Source organism: Bubalus kerabau, chromosome 3 (assembly GCF_029407905.1).
Source record: "Bubalus kerabau isolate K-KA32 ecotype Philippines breed swamp buffalo chromosome 3, PCC_UOA_SB_1v2, whole genome shotgun sequence".
Classification (NCBI taxonomy): Eukaryota; Metazoa; Chordata; class Mammalia; order Artiodactyla; family Bovidae; genus Bubalus; species Bubalus kerabau.
In genome coordinates, this window is record NC_073626.1 from 71492182 (window position 1) to 71513580 (window position 21399).

The 21399-nt window shown below is 38.5% G+C and overlaps 1 protein-coding gene across 4 annotated transcripts in view; it reads left to right on the forward strand.

Moving 5' to 3' along the window:
- The window catches only part of CCDC141 (coiled-coil domain containing 141), a 213874-nt gene that overhangs the window by 114017 nt on the left and 78458 nt on the right, over positions 1-21399 (forward strand). For all 4 annotated transcript variants that reach the window (XR_008711769.1, XM_055572073.1, XM_055572074.1 and 1 more), the window contains exon 7: positions 4490-4684. Coding sequence is in view for 3 of the 4 variants with exons in the window: in XM_055572073.1 (XP_055428048.1) it covers positions 4490-4684 (195 nt within the window). In the remaining variant the exon portion in view is untranslated. The remainder of the gene's footprint in view (positions 1-4489; positions 4685-21399) is intronic.

Here is a 21399-nt window from a genome sequence, read left to right on the forward strand (position 1 = left end):
TCCAGAATGTTTGGCTCTAGGTGAGTGATCATACCATCGTGATTATCTGGGTCAGGAAGATCTTTTTTGCATAGTTCTTCTTCTTGCCACTTCTTCTTAATATTCCACTTATGTTAGGTCCATACCATTTCTGTCCTTCATTGAGCCAATCTTTGCATTAAGTGTTCCCTTGGTATCCCTAATTTTCTTGAAGAGATCTCTAGTATTTCCCATTCTATTGTTTTCCTGTTTCTTTGCATTGATCACTGAGGAAGGCTTTCTTTTCTCTCCTTGCTATTCTTTGAAACTCTAAATTCAAATTGGTATATCTTTCCTTTTCTCCTTCGCTTTTCACTTCTCTTCTTTTCACAACTATTTATAAGGCCTCCTCAGACAGCCATTTTGCTTTTTTGCATTTCTTTTTTTGGGGGATGGTCTTGATCCCTGCCTCCTGTACATTGTCACAAACCTCCATCCATAATTCTCCAGGCACTGCCTATCAAATCTAATTCCTTGAATCTATTTGTCACTACCACTGTATAATCGCTTCCCTTGTAGCTCAGTCAGTAAAGAATCTGCCTGCAGTGCAGGAGACCTGTGTTCAATCCCTGGGTAAGGAGGATCCCCTGGAGAAGGAAATGGCAACCCACTCCAGCATTCTTGCCTGGAAAATCCCAAGGACAGAGGAGTCTGGAGGGCTGAAGTCCATGGGGTCACAAAGAGTTGGGCACGACTGAGTGACTAACCTTTACTGTATAATTGTAAGGGATTTGATTTAGGTCATACCTGAGTGGTCTAGTGGTTTTCCCTACTTTCTTCAATTTCAGTCTGAATTTGCCAATAAGGAGTTCATGATCTGAGCCACAGTCAGCTCCCGGTCTTGTTTTTGCTGATTATATAGAGCTTCTCCCTCTTTGGCTGCAATGAATATAATCAATCTGATTTTGGTGTTGACCATCTGGTGATGTCCATGTGTAGAGTCTTCTCTTATGTTGGTGAAAGAGGGTGTTTGCTATGACCAGTGCGTTCTCTTGGCAAAACTCTATTAGCCTTTGACCTGCTTCATTCTGTACTTCAAGGCCAAATTTGCCTGTTACTCCAGGTGTTTCTTGACTTCCTACTTTTGCATTCCAGTCCCCTATAATGAAAAGGACATCTTTTTTGGGTGTTAGTTCTAGAAGGTCTTGTAGGTCTTCATAGAACCATTTAACTTCAGCTTCTTCATCATTACTGGTCAGGGCATAGACTTGAATTACTGTGATATTGAATGGTTTGCCTTGGAAATGAACAGAGATCATTCTGTCGTTTTTGAGATTGCAACCAAGTACTGCATTTCAGACTCTTTTGTTGACTATGATGGCTACTCCATTTCTTGTAAGGGATTCTTGCCCACAGTAGTAGATATAATATATAATATATATAATAATATATATAACTCAGATATAGTCATCTGAGTTAAATTCACCCATTCCAGTCCATTTTAGTTTGCTGATTCTTAAAATGTCGGTGTTCACTCTTGCCATCTCCTCTTTGATCACTTCCAATTTGCCTTGATTCAGGGACCTAACATTCCAAGTTCCTATGCAGTATTGCTCTTTACAGCATTGGATTTTACTTCCATCACCAGTCGCATCCACAACTGGTTTTTGTTTTTGCTTTGACTCTGTCTCTACCTTCTTTCTGAAGTTACTTGTCCACTGATCTCCAGTAGCATATTGGGCACCTACCAACCTGGGGAGTTCATCTTTCAGTGTCCTATCTTTTTGCCTCTTCATTATTGTTCATGGAGTTCTCAAGGCAAGACTACTGAAGTGGTTAAGCCATTCCCTTCTCCAGTGGACCACATTTTGTTAGAACTCTCCACCATGGCCCATCCATCTTGGGTGGCCCTACATGGCATGGCTCATAGTTTCATTGAGTTAGACAAGGCTGTTGTCCACGTGATCAGATTGGTTAGTTTTCTGTGATTGTGGTTTTCATTCTGGCTGCCCTCGGATGGAGAAGGATAAGAGGCTTAGGGAAGCTTCCTGATAGGAGAAACTGACCGAGGGGGAACCTGGGTCTTGTTCTGATGGTGGGGCCATGCTCAGTAAATCTTTAATCCAATTTTCTGTTGATGGGCAATGCAAGTTAACATTGTAAAAGTACCGAAAAGTGTTACAGTAAAGAAACGTGCTTTATTTTGTTTACCTCATGTTATTGACCAATACACAACACTGACCAATAACATTTGGAGAAAGCCTCTACTATTGTTATATTGGAACTAGGAAACAGGAATTCCCATAAATAATGAAAAACTTTAGGGCATTAATGAACCATGGTAAAATTGATGGGCAGAAAAGTGGGACTAATATTTAGTGAGTGCCTATTATGTGATCAAAAATTATGCTAACTGCTCTAGAAATATTTGCTTTTCCCAATAAGGTTAAGATAATTGTTTTTAAGTGGTAGGGATATTTACAGTGCTTTACAAAATAATGTCATGGCACATATTAGCAGTCCTTAAGTGGGGACAGATAGCTCTTAAAAGAAGAAGAGTTTTGAGAACTCATGTAGCCCATCTTCATGCCTAAGAGTGGTCATTTTGTACTCACTGAGAAATTTGAAGATTCTGAAGTCTCCTTCCCCTCAATTCCCTGGAATGTAGCATCGTATGCAGACCTATGAATAGTCCTAGTTCCGCCACTTACTGGATACATAACCTTGAATAACATACTCCTTTGAGCCTGTTTAAATACTAGGAAAATAATAGCGTGTAACCTAAGTTTGTGAAGGCTAATATTACAAACCATACCTTATAATTGGTAGTCAAAAAATTGCCATTCTGTTAATTTGCAGTACTTATTCTTGCATCCATTAATCAAAATATTTTTCTCTTGCACCGTTATTAGAAGAGGTTATATGGAGTCCATAAAATAATATGCACTATTTCTATTTCCAACTTCTACCAACTGTGATTTGAAATACTACAATTTTGTGTATGTATATTTGTGTGTTTGTAGAACCAGCATATATTTAATAATGTTAAGTATATGTAATATTACATAAAACAGCAGTTTATGTATTGTTAAAGGAAATAACTACATTTTAATTTTTCTTTATATTCCTAGCATGGTCCCAGGTACACAGTATTTAGCTGTCATGTGAAATGAATGAAAATAATGGTGGTAAATTGCACTAAAATTATGTTTTATACAATATAATATAACAAGTGTAATTTATTAACAGGACATTTTGCACTGCAGAGCTAGCCAGGATAGAGTCAGACTGTGGCTTTTAAAATTCATTGCTAATTTTTGATGCCTTAGCAAACAGCCTATGCTTACAGCTCAGTCTCAGCTGACATGGGTACCAGAAAATTCAGTGACAAGACTCCTATGTTGGAGATAAGCATTATTCTATGAAACTATATATGGCTTCAGTTCTTTTGCAAGAAATTTGAATTTCCCTTCTAATAGATTGAATGTTAATATTTTGGTGTACTTCAACTCTTTATTTTCTTTCTTCTCTGTTTACTGTTTTACCTTTAGTGTTTTTCACCCTCATGCAGTAGAAAGTAGAAAACTGCCTCTTTTCGCTTTTTGAAATGTTTAAAAATCATTGATCATGAAACATTGAGAGGTGAAGCCAGGGTCAGGAAGGAGAGAGTACTGCACAATAACAGCTATTAACTTTGTGGAAAAGAACAGATCTTGATTTCAGTTCTAAGTATAGGCAGATGCACAAACAATAGCCATAAATTATGAGATTTCCCTTCCTTTCTTGTGTGTATTTGCCTACATTTCCAGGGAGACTGAACTGTGGGAGAGAGAGGTCCTTATACTACTTAAGTGAATAAAAGGTAAAAATGAGTTAGAGATTGAAAAATGCTGGTATACCAAAAAATGACCATATTTGGGGTATATTTTCAGATAGTGTTAAGGGAAATGGCAGGTGACCTGAGTTCAGGGCAACTAGACCCTCCATCACGTAGAAGGCGATGGCACCCCACTCCAGTACTCTTGCCTGGAAAATCCCATGGGCGAAGGAGCCTGGTAGGCTGCAGTCCATGGGGTCGTGGAGAGTCGGACACGACTGAGTGACTTCACTTTCACTTTCCACTTTCATGCATTGGAGAAGGAAATGGCAACCCACTCCAGTGTTCTTGCCTGGAGAATCCCAGGGACAGAGGAGCCTGGTGGGCTGCCGTCTATGGGGTCGCACAGAGTCGGACATGACTGAAGCGACTTAACAGCAGCAGCAGCAGCAGCAGACCCTCCAGCACTCACACATCTCAGTTGACCTGCCCCTTTCTACTATCAACCCTCTTTTTTTTTAGCTTCTTTTCTGTGTCTCTTTTTAACCTACCGTGTTGTGGTACTCAAACCTAGAATGCAGCATTTACTGCTTTATGATCTGAAAATAATGACAAGTTTCTTATACGTTCAACACATCCCGTGGTCCTCTGGGCCTTACCCAAGATTGCCGTTTATTTTATGTGTGAAAGCAACTGAAGAGTGCTCTCTTGCAGGAATGGAATGCTGTGGTCGAGACGCTGAAGAGTGAGGCGCTGGGGCTTCTCCTCTCCAAGGAGCATGTGCAGAGCGAACACCTACAGCTCTCTAACCAGAAACTGAATCAGCTTCAAGAGGAGTTTAGTCAGCTCATGGAGGAAAGGAAAAGCTGGTTAAAAAAGGCAAATGAGTTTTTTAACAGCGCAAACAAGGTGAGTGTGAGGTGAAGTTGGTCTTTTCAGGTCAAAAGAGCAAACCAGTATGAGATCTGTTACGTCAGCAGGCTGGCGCACATCACAGAAGTCTCGGGTCCACATAGAGTTTCAGAGTTGACAGCAGCAAAAAGGAGCTTTTAAAATATATTCCCCTCCGTAACTAAAACTAAGAGACTCTGTGCTTTGACATGTAAAGCATCACTTAAAAAGATCACGATTTTATCTTAGTGCTCTCATTGGTCTGTTTGAAGTGGACACCTGTGTGCCAACATGGCAGTGTTTCTCCTGGAGGAAGGGAATTATAAAATATATCAAGGTTAAAAAAATAAAACCCTGAAACTTTTAACAAAAAAGTCTTCCCATTTTTAAAATCCTCTTTGATTTATCACACAATGATACACAAATATTGCAGGCTTTTGGCGTGCAATCATAGAGTTCTGCCTGACTGCCCTGCCTTGGTTTGTCTTAGATTGGAGTATAGTTGATTTACAGAACTGTGTTACTTTCACTTGTACAGCAAAGTGATTCAGTTATACATACATATATTTTTTTTCCAGATTCTTTTCCCTTAGAGGTTATTAAAAAAATACTGAGTATAATTACCTGTGTTATACAGTAGGTCCTTATTGGTTATCTGTTTTATATATAATAGTGTGTATATGTTAATGCCAAAGTCCTAATTTATCCTCTGTTCCTTTGCAAATCAGCCAAAGGAAAATATTGTCTTAGATTCTTTCCAGGCCTTTTTGAGTGGAAGAAATACTATTTCTCTTGTTTGATTCTTTTAAAATTGATTGTAGCTGGTGGCTCTGAGTGGTAATGTTCATGTGCTCATGTCACTTGAGTATCTGAGGATGGCAATATTTTTTGAAAAATTTTCTGCCTTTCTCAATTGAACATATACCTTCAAATTGCCTTATTGGAATTAATACCTTAAATTTCACTGTTGTTTTTAAAACTGCTCAGTATGGCAGGAAATGAATGGGGAACCCCCAAAAGCTAGATATATTGTGATTTAAGGGCATGACATCAACAAACTGAATACAATGTCCTGGTAGATATGAAAATTGTTACTTAATTTTAAGTTTGTTTACTAGTAGGAAACATGGAAAGCATGCATAGTAAAGTTCCAAAATAGAGATGCTAGGATTATGGTAGGGACAACATGTTAAAGAAATATTTGTCAAATTATTTGTTGCTTTGGCTTTCTTTGTTTTAAGAGAAGAAACAGACATATTTTCTGGAGCTGTTGAGCTAAGTAAATGATAAGTGCTGGTTTGACTTCTTTTCAACAGTACTATTTTTGAATAAGAGATTTTTAAATTTCTTATTCTACAAATTATACTCTTATTCCACGAAATGAGTTGGTCATCTGCCAGTTAATTAATGCTGTTTCTAAGGAAAAGAATTATAGAACATTGGGCTACAATGAAACAAAGTTTCAGCACAAGCCCTTATACTTTATAGTCCTGCAAAAAGTAGAATTTCTTTCTGTCTCATTCTCACTCTCTTACTCCTACTTTCTCTGCTCTCATTATCTGGTAACTTGACAGGGAAAGTTTTCATCTTACCTTATTCCTGGGTCTTGAATAAGAAGGAATGATATCTTTTGCAATAGTAATTTTTAAATAATTGAAGAATAGAGTGGTTACTTTCTCAAGCTTATATAGTAATTCAGGTCAAATCCTAACAAATCCTATTTCTTAACCCCAAAGACTTGACTTCTAGATCCCATTTCATCGTTTGAATGCCACAGCATTGAAGTTATAATTAGTTCAATTGGGACTTATCCATACTAAGTTTATCCATACTATAGAATTCTCTATAGCCAAGTGGTACTTACGTGTAGAATTCCTTCTCCCTTCTCAAAGCATCAGGAAAATAATTTCAAACTCCAAATCTAAGGATTCAGTTTGAAAGATGATGGAAAATTTTTACCTTAGCAAAAATAGAAGCTGGAATTTAGAAAGTGGACGTTTAAATCATGATTCTTGAAGTGAATTATTTACCATATTATTAATAAGCAATAAATGGTTAAATAATGCATGAGCTTCCCAGGTGGCACAGTGATAAATAATCCACCTGCCAATGTAGGAGGCAAAAGAGACGTGGGTTCGATCCCTGGGTTGGGAAGATACCCTGGAGTAGGAAACAGCAACCCACTCTGGTATTCTTGCCTGGAAAATCCCTGGACAGAGGAGCCTGGCTGTAGGGTCACAAAGATTTGGACACCACTAAGCACAGGCACATGCTAGGCCCCAGCTTCTAAGATGAAATAATATAGTGAGTAAATCCATTTAAATTAAAGAAAGAGACTCTTCTCGAGACTCGTAAATGGTATTTTTCTTTCTGATTTATATTGTTGAGCCTCCAAATTTTATAAAACTCTTACCCTATTTTTGGGCATAGCACTCATAAATAACCCTAGTTAAAATAAAGCACTGGATTTAAGACATTATTATAATTTTTAAATCCCTTAAAATACTTTTTTCTAGTCTGAAAGTTTTGTTTTCACTATTACAGTTATATTTTCATTTTACATCATCAATTTATCTCTGAAGCATTGAGCTTTCCTTCTGAAAATTCACTTCATTGTGCCTTGAGTGCGCCGGGGTTTTTTGATTGTGGTTGTCTACATCCTTAATGAAGCCATGCTGCCAACAGCCGGGAGGAGTCTGAGGCTTTTTACACAACTTTGTAGCTAACATGTTTGCTTGCCACAGTTCGTGGATGCTCACAGAAGACTCGTGACTTCTGAATCAGTTTTGAAAGACTTCACTACTCAAAGCCAAAGCAGTAACCAGAGTGTCAGAGGTCACATCAGTTCCCCAAATCCCCGTTTCTCCTCCAGAGGCAATGCAGATGGGGCCCTCTGAATGAGGGCATCACTGCAGGGGAGAATCCTAAACTTGGGGAATTAGCTGTTTTGTAACAAACAGTAAGCAACCCTGCTCTTTGTCTCAGGGGAGGACATTTCCTCAACCCTGGAGGTTGCAAATCCAACACTAAGAATAGCCCAGGTAAAGAGGGGCCAGTGTCAGAGTAAGTATCCATCTTACTTACACACAGTAAGATGGATAGAAGCAGTGGGGATTTGCCCCTCATATGCAAATCTGGATATTGGCACTGTGAAAAAAACAGGACATCAGGGCTTAAAAAAAAAAAAAGAAGAAGAAGAAACTTGGGTGGCTCAGCTGGTAAAGAATCCAGCTGCAATGCGGGAGACCTGGGTTCAATCCCTGGGTTTGAAGATTGGGTTGGGAAGATCTCCTGGAGAAGGGAACAGCTACCCACTCTAGTATTCTGGCCTGGAGAATTCCATGGACTGTTTAGTCCTTGGGGTTGCAAAGAGTCAGGACTGAGCAACTTTGACTTTCACTTTTCACTTTACCTCGAAAACCAGTTTCATGCTTGATAAGTGAAATCGTTTTTTAGCAAGCAACCTCTTGTTCCAAGTTTGTTAAAGCTAAGCCAATATTCTTTAACTTCTGTGTCAACTACCAGTGTGAAAAAATGTTAGTGCCATAGGTAGTATATCAATTCGTGAATGTGACAACTTGAGTGTTTTGCTCAGTAAAAAGCAAAATATATGATTTTTAAAATAACCTTTAAGTTTTTTGAATTTTGTTAAAAAGGAATGAATGTCATAATCTCATCTGTAGAATGGACTATTCTTAGTAAGTTTTCCATGTCATATTTATTCTTTTTTCATCCAGGTTTTTATCATGTGTATCTGGTATATTATGTTGCAGTCATCAGGAAACCCCCTCTTTTCTTCTTCTTTCCTCCTCTTGTCATCTGTCCCTCTCTCTACCAATTCTATCCATATTTAGGGATGTTCTTATTTACTAGAGAAAAGTCACAAAAGTTTTTTCAAATTGAAGTTGCTAAATAGGTAGGGTGGCAAATTTATGAGAACAATTACCCTTTATCTTTAGGGATTCATTTATTTAATAAATATTTATTGACCAGCTACTGTGTGTCATGCACTGTTCTAAATGCCGGGAATATAGCAGAGAATAAAACATGCAAAAAGTCTGTAAGCCAACGTAACTCCAATTTGTGAAATTCAGTTAAGTATAATCACCACCTAATTGTCCACATTAGTAAGAGTGCCCCATTACCTTTACTCTGCAGCTTCAGGAGTGACATTGATTTCCTGTTAATCCTGCAAGGGGTCAATGATTACCCAAGGCTCCAGAGTGTTTCTTACCTAGAGAATGTCTCTGGTCTTTGGTTTGAAGTGTGATGGTTTGTGCCTGGAAAGAGCAATAGGTGGCAATGTTGGCACACAGGCCCATAGCAATAGTGTTGCTACTGGTGTTTTTCTTTTTCTTTTTTTAAAATTATGCTTGTTGTTTAGTTGCTAAGTCGTGCGCGACTCTTTTGCAGCCCAGTCTATGGACTGTAGCTTACCAGGCTTCTCCCTCCATGGGATTTCCCAGGCAAGAATATGGGAGTAGGTTGCCATTCCCTTCTCCAGGGAATCTTCCCAACCCAGGGATCAAACCTGCATCCCCTGCATTGCAGGCAGATTCTACCACTGAGCCACTATTATAGTAATGTTATGTCATTTTCAAGTATACAACACAATGATTCAACCTTTTTGTAGATTCAGTTCAGTTCAGTTGCTCAGTTGTGTCCGACTCTTTGCGACCCCATGAATTGCAGCGTGCCAGGCCTCCCTGTCCATCACCAACACCCGGAGTTTACTCAAACTCATGTCCATCGAGTCCATGATGCCATCCAACCATCTCAACCTCTGTCGTCCCCTTCTCCTCCTGCCCCCAATCCCTCCCAGCATCAGAATCTTTTCCAATGAGTCAACTCGTTGCATGAGGTGGCCAAAGTACTGGAGTTTAAGCTTTAGCATCAGTCCCTCCAAATAACACCCAGGACTGATCTCCTTTAGAATGGACTGGTTGGATCTCCTTGCAGTCCAAGGGACTCTCAAGAGTCTTCTCAAACACCACAGTTCAAAAGCATCAATTCTTGGGTGCTCAGCTTTCTTCACAGTCCAAATCTCACATCCATACATGACCACTGGAAAAACCATAGCCTTGACTAGACAGACCTTTGTTGGCTTTTGAATATGCTGTCTAGGTTGGTCATAACTTTCCTTCCAAGGAGTAAGCATCTTTTAATTTTGTGGCTGCAATCACTGTCTTCAGTGATTTTGGAGCCCCCCAAAATAAAGTCTGACACTGTTTCCACTGTTTCCCCATCTATTTCCCATGAAGTGATGGGACCAGATGCCATGATCTTCATTTTCTGAATGTTGAGCTTTAAGCCAACTTTTTCACTCTCCTCTTTCACTTTCATCAAGAGGCTTGTAGATTATACTACATTTAAACTTATTACAAAACATGACTTTATTTCCCTGTGCTATACAATATACCTTTGTTGCTTATCTGTTTTATACCTGGTAGCCTGTATCTCTTCATCTCATATCCTGTCCTATGCATCCCCCTCTGTCTCTCCACTGGTAACCACTGGTTTTTTCCTCTGTGTCTATGAGTGTGTTTCTGCTTTGTTGTATACATTCCTTTGCTTAATATTTTAGATTTCACATATAAGTGATAGTACAGAGTATTTATCATTCACTGACTTATTTTACTAAGGATAGTACTCTCTGGGGCCATCCACATTGATGTAAATGCAGAATTTCATTCTTTTTTTGACTAAGTATATAATATGTATGTTTACACACCACGTCTTCTTGTTTCATTCAGCTGTTCGTGGACATTTAGATTGCTTCTATATCTTGGCTATTGTAAATAATGCTGCTGTGAACATAGGGTTTTCAAAATAATGTTTTCATTTTCTTTGACTATATACCCCATGGATTGCTAGATCAGATGACAGTCCTATTTTTAGTTTTTCTGAAGACGCTCCGTACGGTTTTTCATAGTGGTTGCACTAGTTTACTTTCCCACCGACAGTGCACAAGGGGTCCCTTTTCTCTACCTCCTCACCAATGTTTGTTATTTGTGACCTTTTTGATGATGGCCATTCTAACAGGTGTGAGGTGATGTCTCACTGTAGTTTTGATTTTCATTTCTCATGATTAGTGATGTTGAGCATCTTTCATGTGTCTGTTGGCCATCTGCATGCCTCCTTTGGAAAAAAACTGTAGATTCAGATCTTTTGCCCATTTATTGTCAGTTTTTGATATTGACATATCAGCTGATTACACATGTTATATATTAACCTCTTATCAATCATATAATTCCTAAATATTTTCTCTCATTCAGTACGTTGTCTTTTTATTGTGTCAATGGTCTCCTTTGCTGTGTAAAACTTTTTAAGCTTAATTAGGTCCCAATTTGTTTATTTTTTGCTTTTGTTTCCTTTGTCTTAGGAGACCAATACAAATATATATAGATATGTTGCTATGATTTATGTCAAAGAGTGTTCTGCCTGTGTTCTCTTCCAGGAGTTTTAAAGTCTCAGGTGATACCTTTAGGTCGTCTTTAATCCATTTGGGATTTATTTTTGTATATGGTATGAGGAAATGTTCTAATCTCATTCCTTTACATGTAGCTGTTTAGTTTTCCCAGCACTACTTAATGAAGAGACTATCTTTTATCTACTGTATATTCTTATCTCCATTGTTGTAGATTAATTGACCTTGGTGTGTGGGTTTATTTCTGGGCTCCCTGTTCTGTTCCATTGTTCTATTTATCTGTTTTTATGCTAGTACCATGCTATTTTGATTACTGTAGCTTTGTAATATATAGTCTAAAGTCAGGGAGCATGCTATTTCTAGCTTTATTCTTTTTTTTTCCCCTCAAGATTGCTTTGGCAATTCAGTGTCTTTGTGGTTTCATATAAATTTTAGGATTATTTGTTCTAGTTTTATGAAAAATTTAATGAGTACTTTGATTGCATTAAATCTGTAGATTACTTTGGGTAGTATGGATATTTTAATAATATTAATTCTTCCAACCTAAGGAGACATTATGTCTTTCCATTTCTTTGTAGCATCTTCAGTTTCCTTCATCAATTTTTATAGTTTTCAGTCTTGTGTATTATAGTCTTTAACCTCCTTGGTTAAGTTTATTCCTAAGTATTATATTTTATTATTTTTGATACAGTTTTAAATGGGATTGTTTTCTTGCTTTCTCTTTCTGATAGTTCATCATTAATGTATAGAAAAGCAACAGATTTATGTGTATCAATTTTGTATTCTGAAATTTTACAAGTGCTAGTGACGTTTTTCATAACCGGATCCAAATGGAGACTGAGTCATGTAACTCAAGAATCAGAGATACTCTCTTATCATTTTAGAATTAGCTACTGCATTTGGTGAGGCTATTTGCTAAATTACTCAACAACAAATGGAAGTATGGGTTGATTGTCAACATTGGATGATAGCTGGTTGGACAAGAGTTTCTCTGGTTACCAAATGTTGCTAAGAGTTATGAGGACATGGCATGAAATATAAACATAACACTTATTATTATAATTCATCTTGATCTCTTCAAATTTTCATCTTTCATGATTACCTATCATGAAATAACATGCCAGATTATATTTCTGGCATGTTCACAAACGAAGCTGTGGTTAATGTGTATTGATCACTCAAAATCTGTTTATCATTGTTAGGGAATGTGGTTTGAACCAGAAAGAGATAAATATGCATTTTCAAGAGTGGAATAATATAAGCCTGTATTTATATGACAACGATGATTGACCCTAAAGCTGTAAAACATGACTGATGGGTCACAAAGTTTCATTCCTATGCTTTCCATTCCCAAGCATATGATTTCATTGGAAAAAGAAAGCAGGGGAGACTGAGGCCAAAGCCAAATGGTCTGGTTCTTGGGTCATCAGCCTAAAGGCACAGGTGAAGCAAAAGTTGGGGTGACTGGAGGAACACACTAGAAACACTTTGAAATGTAGTAATTTTCACAGCTTCTCCTGCTTCTGCCATCACTGCCATCACATCTTTTTTTAAAGAATGATGTTGCTGTTTTAAGATATTTACAGCAATACAAAAAGTAATGCCTATAGCAGCATTATTGTTTCAGACAGAAGCCAAATAATTAAGCACTGAGTTTGGTTAGTTTTTAAAAATTTATATACACACTGTTCTACCTTTTTCAAAATAGATATGTTTTAGGCCAGATGTGAGAAACAATTAATTAAAATGGTCCAGTGTGGTACAGATTAAAAGAAGAAATGTATCCAAGTAGAAAATAAAAAAAAATATTATTCAGAAGAAATTTGCTGAAGTGATGGAAATGAATTCAAGAACTTAAGCTAATTGTCATTAGACATCAAGAATAGTGTAATTGCTTTCGGTTTCATAATTCTTAGCAACCTCTGATTTCTCACTTTCAGAACAACTTCCATTTCTCTTAGAAAAGCAACTTCCTTTTACTCCCTCCCTTCTTCCCCATTTGCATTCAGCTAGAAATGGCAACCCACTCCAGTATTCTTGCCTGGAAAATCCCATGGACGGAGGAACCTGGCAGGTTACAGTCCATGGGGTCGCAAAGAGTCGGACACGACTGAGCGACTTCAGTTCACTTTCACTTCAGTATGTTATGTACCCTGTATAACCCAGTGTTGTCATGCAGTATATGGATACTTGAGCTAAAGCAGTGAGAAATAAAATCCTTTTCTTCAAGACCCCGTCAGCCTCACTTGGAGGAGAGACAAGGAAGCAGAAGTGTTGTGTGCTGTGGGAGAAGCCATGATGGAGTAACCCTAGGGCAAGAGGGAACATAGACGAGATCCTTAACCTGACCCAGGGAAAGTGTCAAGCAAGGCTTCTCCAGAGGAGCTACCAGTGAGCTAAATTTGGAAGACTAGACATGAAGGGATTTGGGGAAGGCTACACAGTATAACACTGTGCCGTGTTTGGGGAACCTAAGGTAATTTGTTTTGCCAAGAGTGTAGGGTATAAGCTGAGAGAAATGAGAGGCAAGGAGTAGAAGAGGCAAGGGTTAAGAGGTCTTGAATAGCAGGCTATGAAGTTTCTATCGTATGCTCCCTATGAGGGACAGGGAGGCCTGGCGTGCTGCAGTCCATGGGGTCACAAAGAGTTGCACACCCCTGGGTGACTGAAAAACAACAACAATTAGCATATGATTATTAAATATCTATCTAAAATAGAAAAGTTAATCAAAATCAAGGAACACCTTTAACATCTTAACATTTTTCATAAAAGCCCACAACTCAATCTATATTTAATAGTCTTATAATCAAGACATTCAGTTTTGTTGCCATTCACCCATGAATATCTTTCACAGCACTGCTATCAACTGACTTCTAAGGCATGGATGTATGCATAATTTTAGACTGTTGATCTCCTCCATTGGCAGTAAATACATTCTTACTGGTATTACAGATATTTCTGGATAGATTTACTTCCCTTTGCTAAATTATACTTCCTTCAGGGTAGGAAACGTCAATTTTGTGTTCACCAGGACACCCAGCACAGTGTCTTCCAGGTAGTACATGCTCAATAATTATTTGAATGATTAAAAGCAGCAGAATCTTAGAAAACATGGAGCTTCAAGGCGAACTAACTATATTACATTGTTCATAAGAGATTGTTTTGATCCAAGTTAGTTGAGATTAGATCATTCTGAAAGATAAAAGCTTCGTTACTTTAATACACAGGAGCACAAATTTCAAGTTCAGTGTCTGTGTCATATCTGAGAAGGAAAGTAGTGAGGTAGTTCAACAATTATAACTAATACAATTATGTAAAGTTTAAAAATAAAATAAAATTTAAAAAATAAATAAACTATCAAAAAAAAAAAAAAAGAAGAAGACTTGCCATCACCCATGTCAACTCCTCTGAGAGGTCTTCAGGCAGCATTAATTGCTTATTTCTTATTATTCCCAAAGTATTTCTCTGTGCTCCTTAGAGATAGATTGTCTTAATCATCTTTGTCTGCCACCTAGTGTACAAAACAGTTTATTGAATAAATGAATAAACGGTTGACTATGTGATGAATCAATTTACATTTTGAACTTGAGTTTACTCTTTTCTAAAATGGTCTAACAATTCTTATCTACTTCAGGGAATATTCAGTAATGAAAGTTTTTAATATCAGTGATAAATGTAGAGAATCTTTGCAGGGGAGAATTGGAGTGTAAATAAATAAATGAAATTGCTGGGTATTAAGAGAATACTTAGAAGCATTTGCTAGGATGACACTTTTTTTTAATTTTATTTTATTTTTAAACTTTACATAATTGTATTAGTTTTGCCAAATATCAAAATGAATCCACCACAGGTATACATGTGTTCCCCATCCTGAACCCTCCTCCCTCCTCCCTCCCCATCCCATCCCTCTGGGTCGTCCCAGTGCACTAGCCCCAAGCATCCAGTATCATGTATCAAACCTGGACTGGCAACTCGTCATTGAAACATGTATAATATCATGTATGAAACGAGTTGCCAGTCTAGGATGACACTTTTGTAAAAGGATATAATGGATTTTGGAGCCAGGCTGCCTGGGCATGAGTCTAGTCTCAGACATTTGTCAGCTCTGTGACCTAGGGCAGTTACTTAACTTCTCTGTGCATCTGGCTTTCTAATCTGTAAAACAGAAATAATAATTATATGTATCTCACAAGAGTCTTTGCTTTACCTGAATGAGTTAATACGTGACTAGTGCACAGAGCAGCCAGGCACTCACTATGTGCTAGTCATCATTTGTCCTTGTGTGTGCGTTTAATACTGCACTTGCCACTCTAACACGGCCTCAAGTGCTTTTGCTCAGTTTCATACCTGCCGCTCATAGCAGAGTACATGCGCCATAGATTTCAATAAATATTTGTTGAATAAGTGAAAAAAATAAGTGCTTCGCACATTACAAATGGATGTATTCAATGTTAATATTCTCAAGATCGTCCTAAAACCATCTAGGTCAATTTAGATAAAAAGAAAACCATAAATTATAAATCGACTAGCTTGCTACTGTCCTACTTTGGGGTCTAGTTTATACATCTCTAAGATGGACTCATCTCTGAAAAAGTAAGAAATGGTCAATACGTAAAGTTCCTCGCCCAGCAGCAACAAACTTGAAGAGCCAGGAATAAGCCAGAGCAACAGTAGGAGGCAGCAAATATGGGGAGCTGACAATTACATCACCTTGTTGGCCCTGGCCTCCATGGCATTTGCAAGCTTGCACAAGGCCTGAATTAGGAATTAGCTTGCCAAACTGGGACCCACCAGAAGTTATCTCGGGTGATATTTAAGAAAAGGTGCTGACGCTTTGGTTTTATTATTTTTTTTTTTTAACTAAATGCAGAGGAAAATTGAATCTCTACAGATCAAGTGGAATTCAGTGCTCTGATCAGAAGCTAAATTTTGTATATAGGTTCTAACCAAACTCATTCTCCAGCCTTTGGATTCATGAAAGGAAATGTTCAGTGTTCTGCAAGTGTTTCTTCATTTTGTTTTGTTTGTTTTCATGTTGATTTCTCTTCAGATTAGTCAAGAAGTAAACAGTATTAAACATCTCTGTGAAACAGCATGATATAAGAATTATGCTGATGATTCATGGTTCCTGCTCAACATAATTAATCTCATAGATATTTTTAAACGACTACAATGTGCCAAGTCTTGATATCATCTCTGTTTGATTTGGTGCAGCCTGCTTTGGATCCTGTGCTTAACAAGGGAAAAAGGAAAGATATTTATTAGCATCTTAGAGCACAGCCCAAGCAACTCCTTACTCTTTCCCAAGCCTGGGCCAAAAGAGATGATTCGTCTCCTCCTTGTCTTCTTAAGAACTGAGTGGTACCACGTAAAATAGGCAAAAAGAGCTAGAACCCAGAGGGAGAAAATGTTATCTTTGTGCTTATATCCTTGTTTATTCTAACCTACACAAAAACTGCTATTTGACCATCACACAAAAGGTTTGTAGAAAAAGGGAGATGTGAAGGAAAGAAAAACTAAATGTGAAATATTCATTCCAAAGGCATTTACGTGGAGGTCACACTGTTCTTGCCAGAAATAACCCATTCTGTACCATGTGTGCAACGGAGAGATTCTTTCCAGACTGGATCCAGTATATCAGGTTCCTTACAGATCTAGTAAATACACAAGCACTCGGTTCTATTCTGGGGGTAGTTTAAGTGAGAACAATGATACTCAGATCATTTTCTACATGGAAATAAGAGAAATGAGCTTTGCATATAATTCAGACAATTACAGACGTATTATCTTGAAAGACTTCTCCTCTTAAAATTAAGAAATTTAACTGTATTTGTGTTTATAGATTATCCCCATTAGGGTTAATTTAGGATTAAGGATAAGGAATAAACTCTCTTACAGCATATAGGAGGTTTTTGTCAATATGTTTGTTGGGCTCATGAAGGAAAAATAATCACTCACCTCCTTTCTACTGCTATAGTTCTGTGAAGTGAGATACACAGAGCAATTCATAAGTACTTTCCTGGCACTTTGATCTTTCTGGGAAAATGCTTTGGGAGAAAACCTGGCTATTTTAATTCAAAGTTAAACAACAACAACAAATGGATTATCCTGGTCCTTGATCTACCACCTCCTCCTTCAAGTGAATGTTTAGCTCTTCAGTTTATTTCTGTGCCATTAGGAAATGATCCTTTTATGATAACCTTTAGGAATGGGGTGGAGTCATGTCACACATGCATTTAATGTACCAGTGGCTTTAGAGTCTAATTCCCATGAAGATGAGACCAGTGGCCAAGGATCTGAGAATAACAGCTGTTCAGTGGGGCCACGAGGAGAAAAAGTCACCCAGGGTGAGTAACAGGCAGCAGGTGGCTATGCTCTTCTTAGTGGTTTTTCAAAGATGTGTCTGATCAATCAAGATTTAAAGAACCAGCAAATATTTTTCAAGTACTTAGTACACTTCCGCCATCAACCCCTCATTAAGTTTCATATTTTCCTTTAATCCTCAGCACAACGACAAACGTGGTATGTGTTAAGATTATAATGGCTTAATTTTAAGACAGAATGGAGTTCAACTTGTAGGCAAGAAAAGACACTTTTGAAGTCTCTATCCTTTCCCCATTCTCAGTAAGAACTTGAGAATTACCTTAAAGAATGACGCGAATGTCCTGGTATCTAAGTATAGCTGTCTCATTCCTTCCTTTAGTTTGGCTCGGTGCCTCTTAGTCCTCGGTGTAAGTATGTATTACAGTGTGTGCGCTTAGAGTGCTTAGTCGCTCAGTCATGTCCAACTCTTTGTGACCCCATGGACTGTATGCTGCCAGGCTCCTCAATCCATGGGGATTATCCAGGCAAGAATACTGGAGTGGGTTGCCATGCCGTCCTCCAGGGGATCTTCCCAACCCAGGGGTTGAAAGATCTTCCCAACCCAGGTCTCCTGCATTGCAGGTGAATGCTTTACCATCTGAGCCACCAGCGAAGCAAGCATACATTAAACTTTAAGCATGATTTAAGGGAGTTCATGATAATTTTGACTACACCAGATTTTTGCTTTAGGCACTGACTTTAAAACTAACCCTTGATTAATAAGAGAATCCACTTTATTCAAAATATGCAATAAAATTAAAAATACAAAACAAAATTCCAGAAACAGTGGTTATTAAATTAGTGGTGTTTCAGTGTTATGGAAAGATTGAGAGAGCAATTCAAATCTAACATCAGGAACTCGAGACATTTGGCTCTGTTGCTGATTGCAGGAAAGAAAAAGGATCAGATAAGAGAGAGTTCTTCAGGTTCAGAGTTTCTTTACTAAAGCTATCTTTCTTCTACAGTCCTAGAAACATAAGAGAAATTGTTCAATCTTTCTCTGTATCTTTTCTCATCTGTAAGAAGGAACAGTAGACACTATTTGCAAAAAGTAAGTTTTTAAATTCTACTTTTCCACCCAAAATTAATGGTCTTCTTGGAAATGCCCCTGTCTCATATACCTACCATAGAAATCCTTTTCTGCATGGCACCATAGTCCAGGATTTAAGAGCAGAGGCCTCAGGTCCAGACAGATTGAGTACAAATACTAAGTTTGTCCCTGGTACAAGTATGACTTTGTGAAATTTATTTAACTTCTCTGAGACACATTTTCCTCTGTCACCTAAGAAGGAAAATCTCTTGTTCCCTCGCATGGCTGTTAAGAACAATATGCCTGGAACTCAGCAGACATTCAAAAATATTTGTTGACTGACTGAAAAGTAATTGTGAAACACAAAATAGAGAAGAAATACATAGTTCTCATTAAACTCTAGTGATTTTTTGTATTACTTCCTATCATCTACTAAATAAACAGGAATGAATTTGCCTTATACACTCTCAGTAAATGCAAAGAGCAAATTCAGAAGACATGAGGAAAGACATTGGTCAGAAAACAGAATGTGTATATGTGTACTCAGTCATGTCTGCCTCTTTGTGACCCCATGGACAGTAGCCCACGAGGCTCCTCTATCCACTGAATTTTCCAGGCAAGAATACTGGAGTGGGTTACCATTTCCTACTCCAGAGGACCTTCCCAAACCAGGGATCAAACCTGTGTCTCTTGTGTCTCCTGCATTGGCAGGCAGATTCTTGACCACTAGTGCTGATATTCTATTCTGGAAAAACATGTAAGAATATCAACATGTAAGTCATATGAGAGTATTTGAGAGATTTCATTTGCTAATTCAAATTTTGTCCAGTTCCAATTCTGCCATTAAAATTCAATCCCTTTGGTGCAGAGAAAAGGGAATCCTCCCACACTGTTGGTGGGAATGTAAATAGGTGCAGTCACTATGAAAAACAGTATGGAGGTTCCTCAAAAAACCAAAAATAGAATTGCCATATGATCCAGTAATCTCATTCCTGGGCATATACCCAGACAAAACGATAATTCAAAGAGATATATGTACCCAAATGTTCACAGCAGCACTATTTTCAATAGCCAAGACATGGAAACAACCTAAATACCCATCAACAGAAGAATGGATAAAGAAGATGTGGGGTGTGTGTGTGTGTGTATGTGTGTATATGTGTATATATATGTATGTATGTATATTTGTATTTGTATATGTACGTGTGCATGTATACTAAGTCGCTTCAGCCTTATGTGACTCTTTGTGACCCCATGAACTGTAGCCCGCCAGGGTCCTCTGTCCATGGGGATTCTCCAGGCAAGAATACTGGAGTGGGTTTCCATGCCCTCCTCCAGGGGTTCTTCCTGACCCAGGAATCAAATCTGCATTTCTCATGCCTCCTGCATTGGCAGGCGAGTTCTTTCCCACTAGCGCCACCTGGGAAGCACCATGTATATGTATATACATGTATGTGTATATATATATATACACACACACACACAATGAAATACTACTGGGTCATAAAAAGAATGAAATAATGCCATTTACAACAATGTGGATGAACCTAGAGATAATCATACTGAGTGAAGTAAGTTAGACAAATACCATATGTTTTCACTTCTATGTGAAATCTAAACTATGACACAAATAAACATGTCAATAAAACAGAAACAGACTCACAGACATAGAAAACAGACTTGTGGTTGCCAGGGGGAAAGTGGTGGGGAAGGAGGGAAGGACTGGGGGTTTGGGATGCAAACCATTATGTAGAGAATGGTTAAACAACAAGGCCTTACTGTATATCACAGGAAACTATATTCAATATCCTGTGATAAACCCTGTGTTTATGTGTATCTGAATAATCTTGTTGTACATCAGAAATTAATATTGTAAATCAACTCTACTTCAATAAAGTTTTAAAAACTCTTTGATGGTGGCCAGACGCAGAGGCCTAGGTGCCGTGACACAGCTCCATGGTTGTAATCTCTACATTTGGCTTCAACGGTGTTCCCTCAGCATTAACCCAGCCTTGCTGCCCTCTCTGGCCTCTCTCAGGTCTCAGTGGTAGTTGACTCATGAGACCATTGCTCTCATTTCTCGCAAGTCTTCCACAGGATCTTCCCTGTTCACCTGGTTGCCACCAGCTGAGCTTTCTGGCTTCCAGTGTAACAACCCAGGAAGGCTAGGCCCTTGCTGACCGTGGCCCAGTCAAGCTTGCTGTGGGATAGGAGTCTTCTTCAAAGTAATGTGGAGCAGCCTGTAAGGTGACTTTTTTCAGCAGAGTGAAAGGACAATGTGCAAAAGCTCCTTTGCTTTTCGCCAGCTCCTCAACTTACCTAACTCATCTCTTGCTCTCCAGGCCCAAGCTCGCAGATGGATACTTGTCAAGACCACAGCACTCTGATCTCTTTTTTCCTCATGTTGCCCTAGTCATCTTTCACTGTTCGTACATCATATACTCCTCCTTCTCAGGGCCAACTAGGCCTTCATGGCCAAAAGCATAATTGCTCTCTGTCTTCACCCACTCTGTGTTAACTCTGTAAGCTTAATCTCCCATACTTGGTTGCTGATCTGCTATAATAACAAAGGAAAAAAATAAAGGAATTCAAAAATCCCCTCTCAAGACAGTATCTTGGTTTGCAAGGTGATGTTCTTCTTTTTTCCTGCATAAACCCACCAGGCTCCCCTGTCCCTGGGATTTTCCAGGCAAGAATACTGGAGTGCGTTGCCATTTCCTTCTCCAGTGCATGAAAGTGAAAAGTCAAAGTGAAGTCGCTCAGTCGTGTCCAACTCTTAGCTACCTCATGGACTGCAGCCTACCAGGCTCCTCCGTCCATGGGATTTTCCAGGCAAGAGTACTGGAGTGGGGTGCCATTTGCCTTCTCCGTTATGCATGTCAGAAGCTAAATATTATCTTGCCTTAGTCTTTG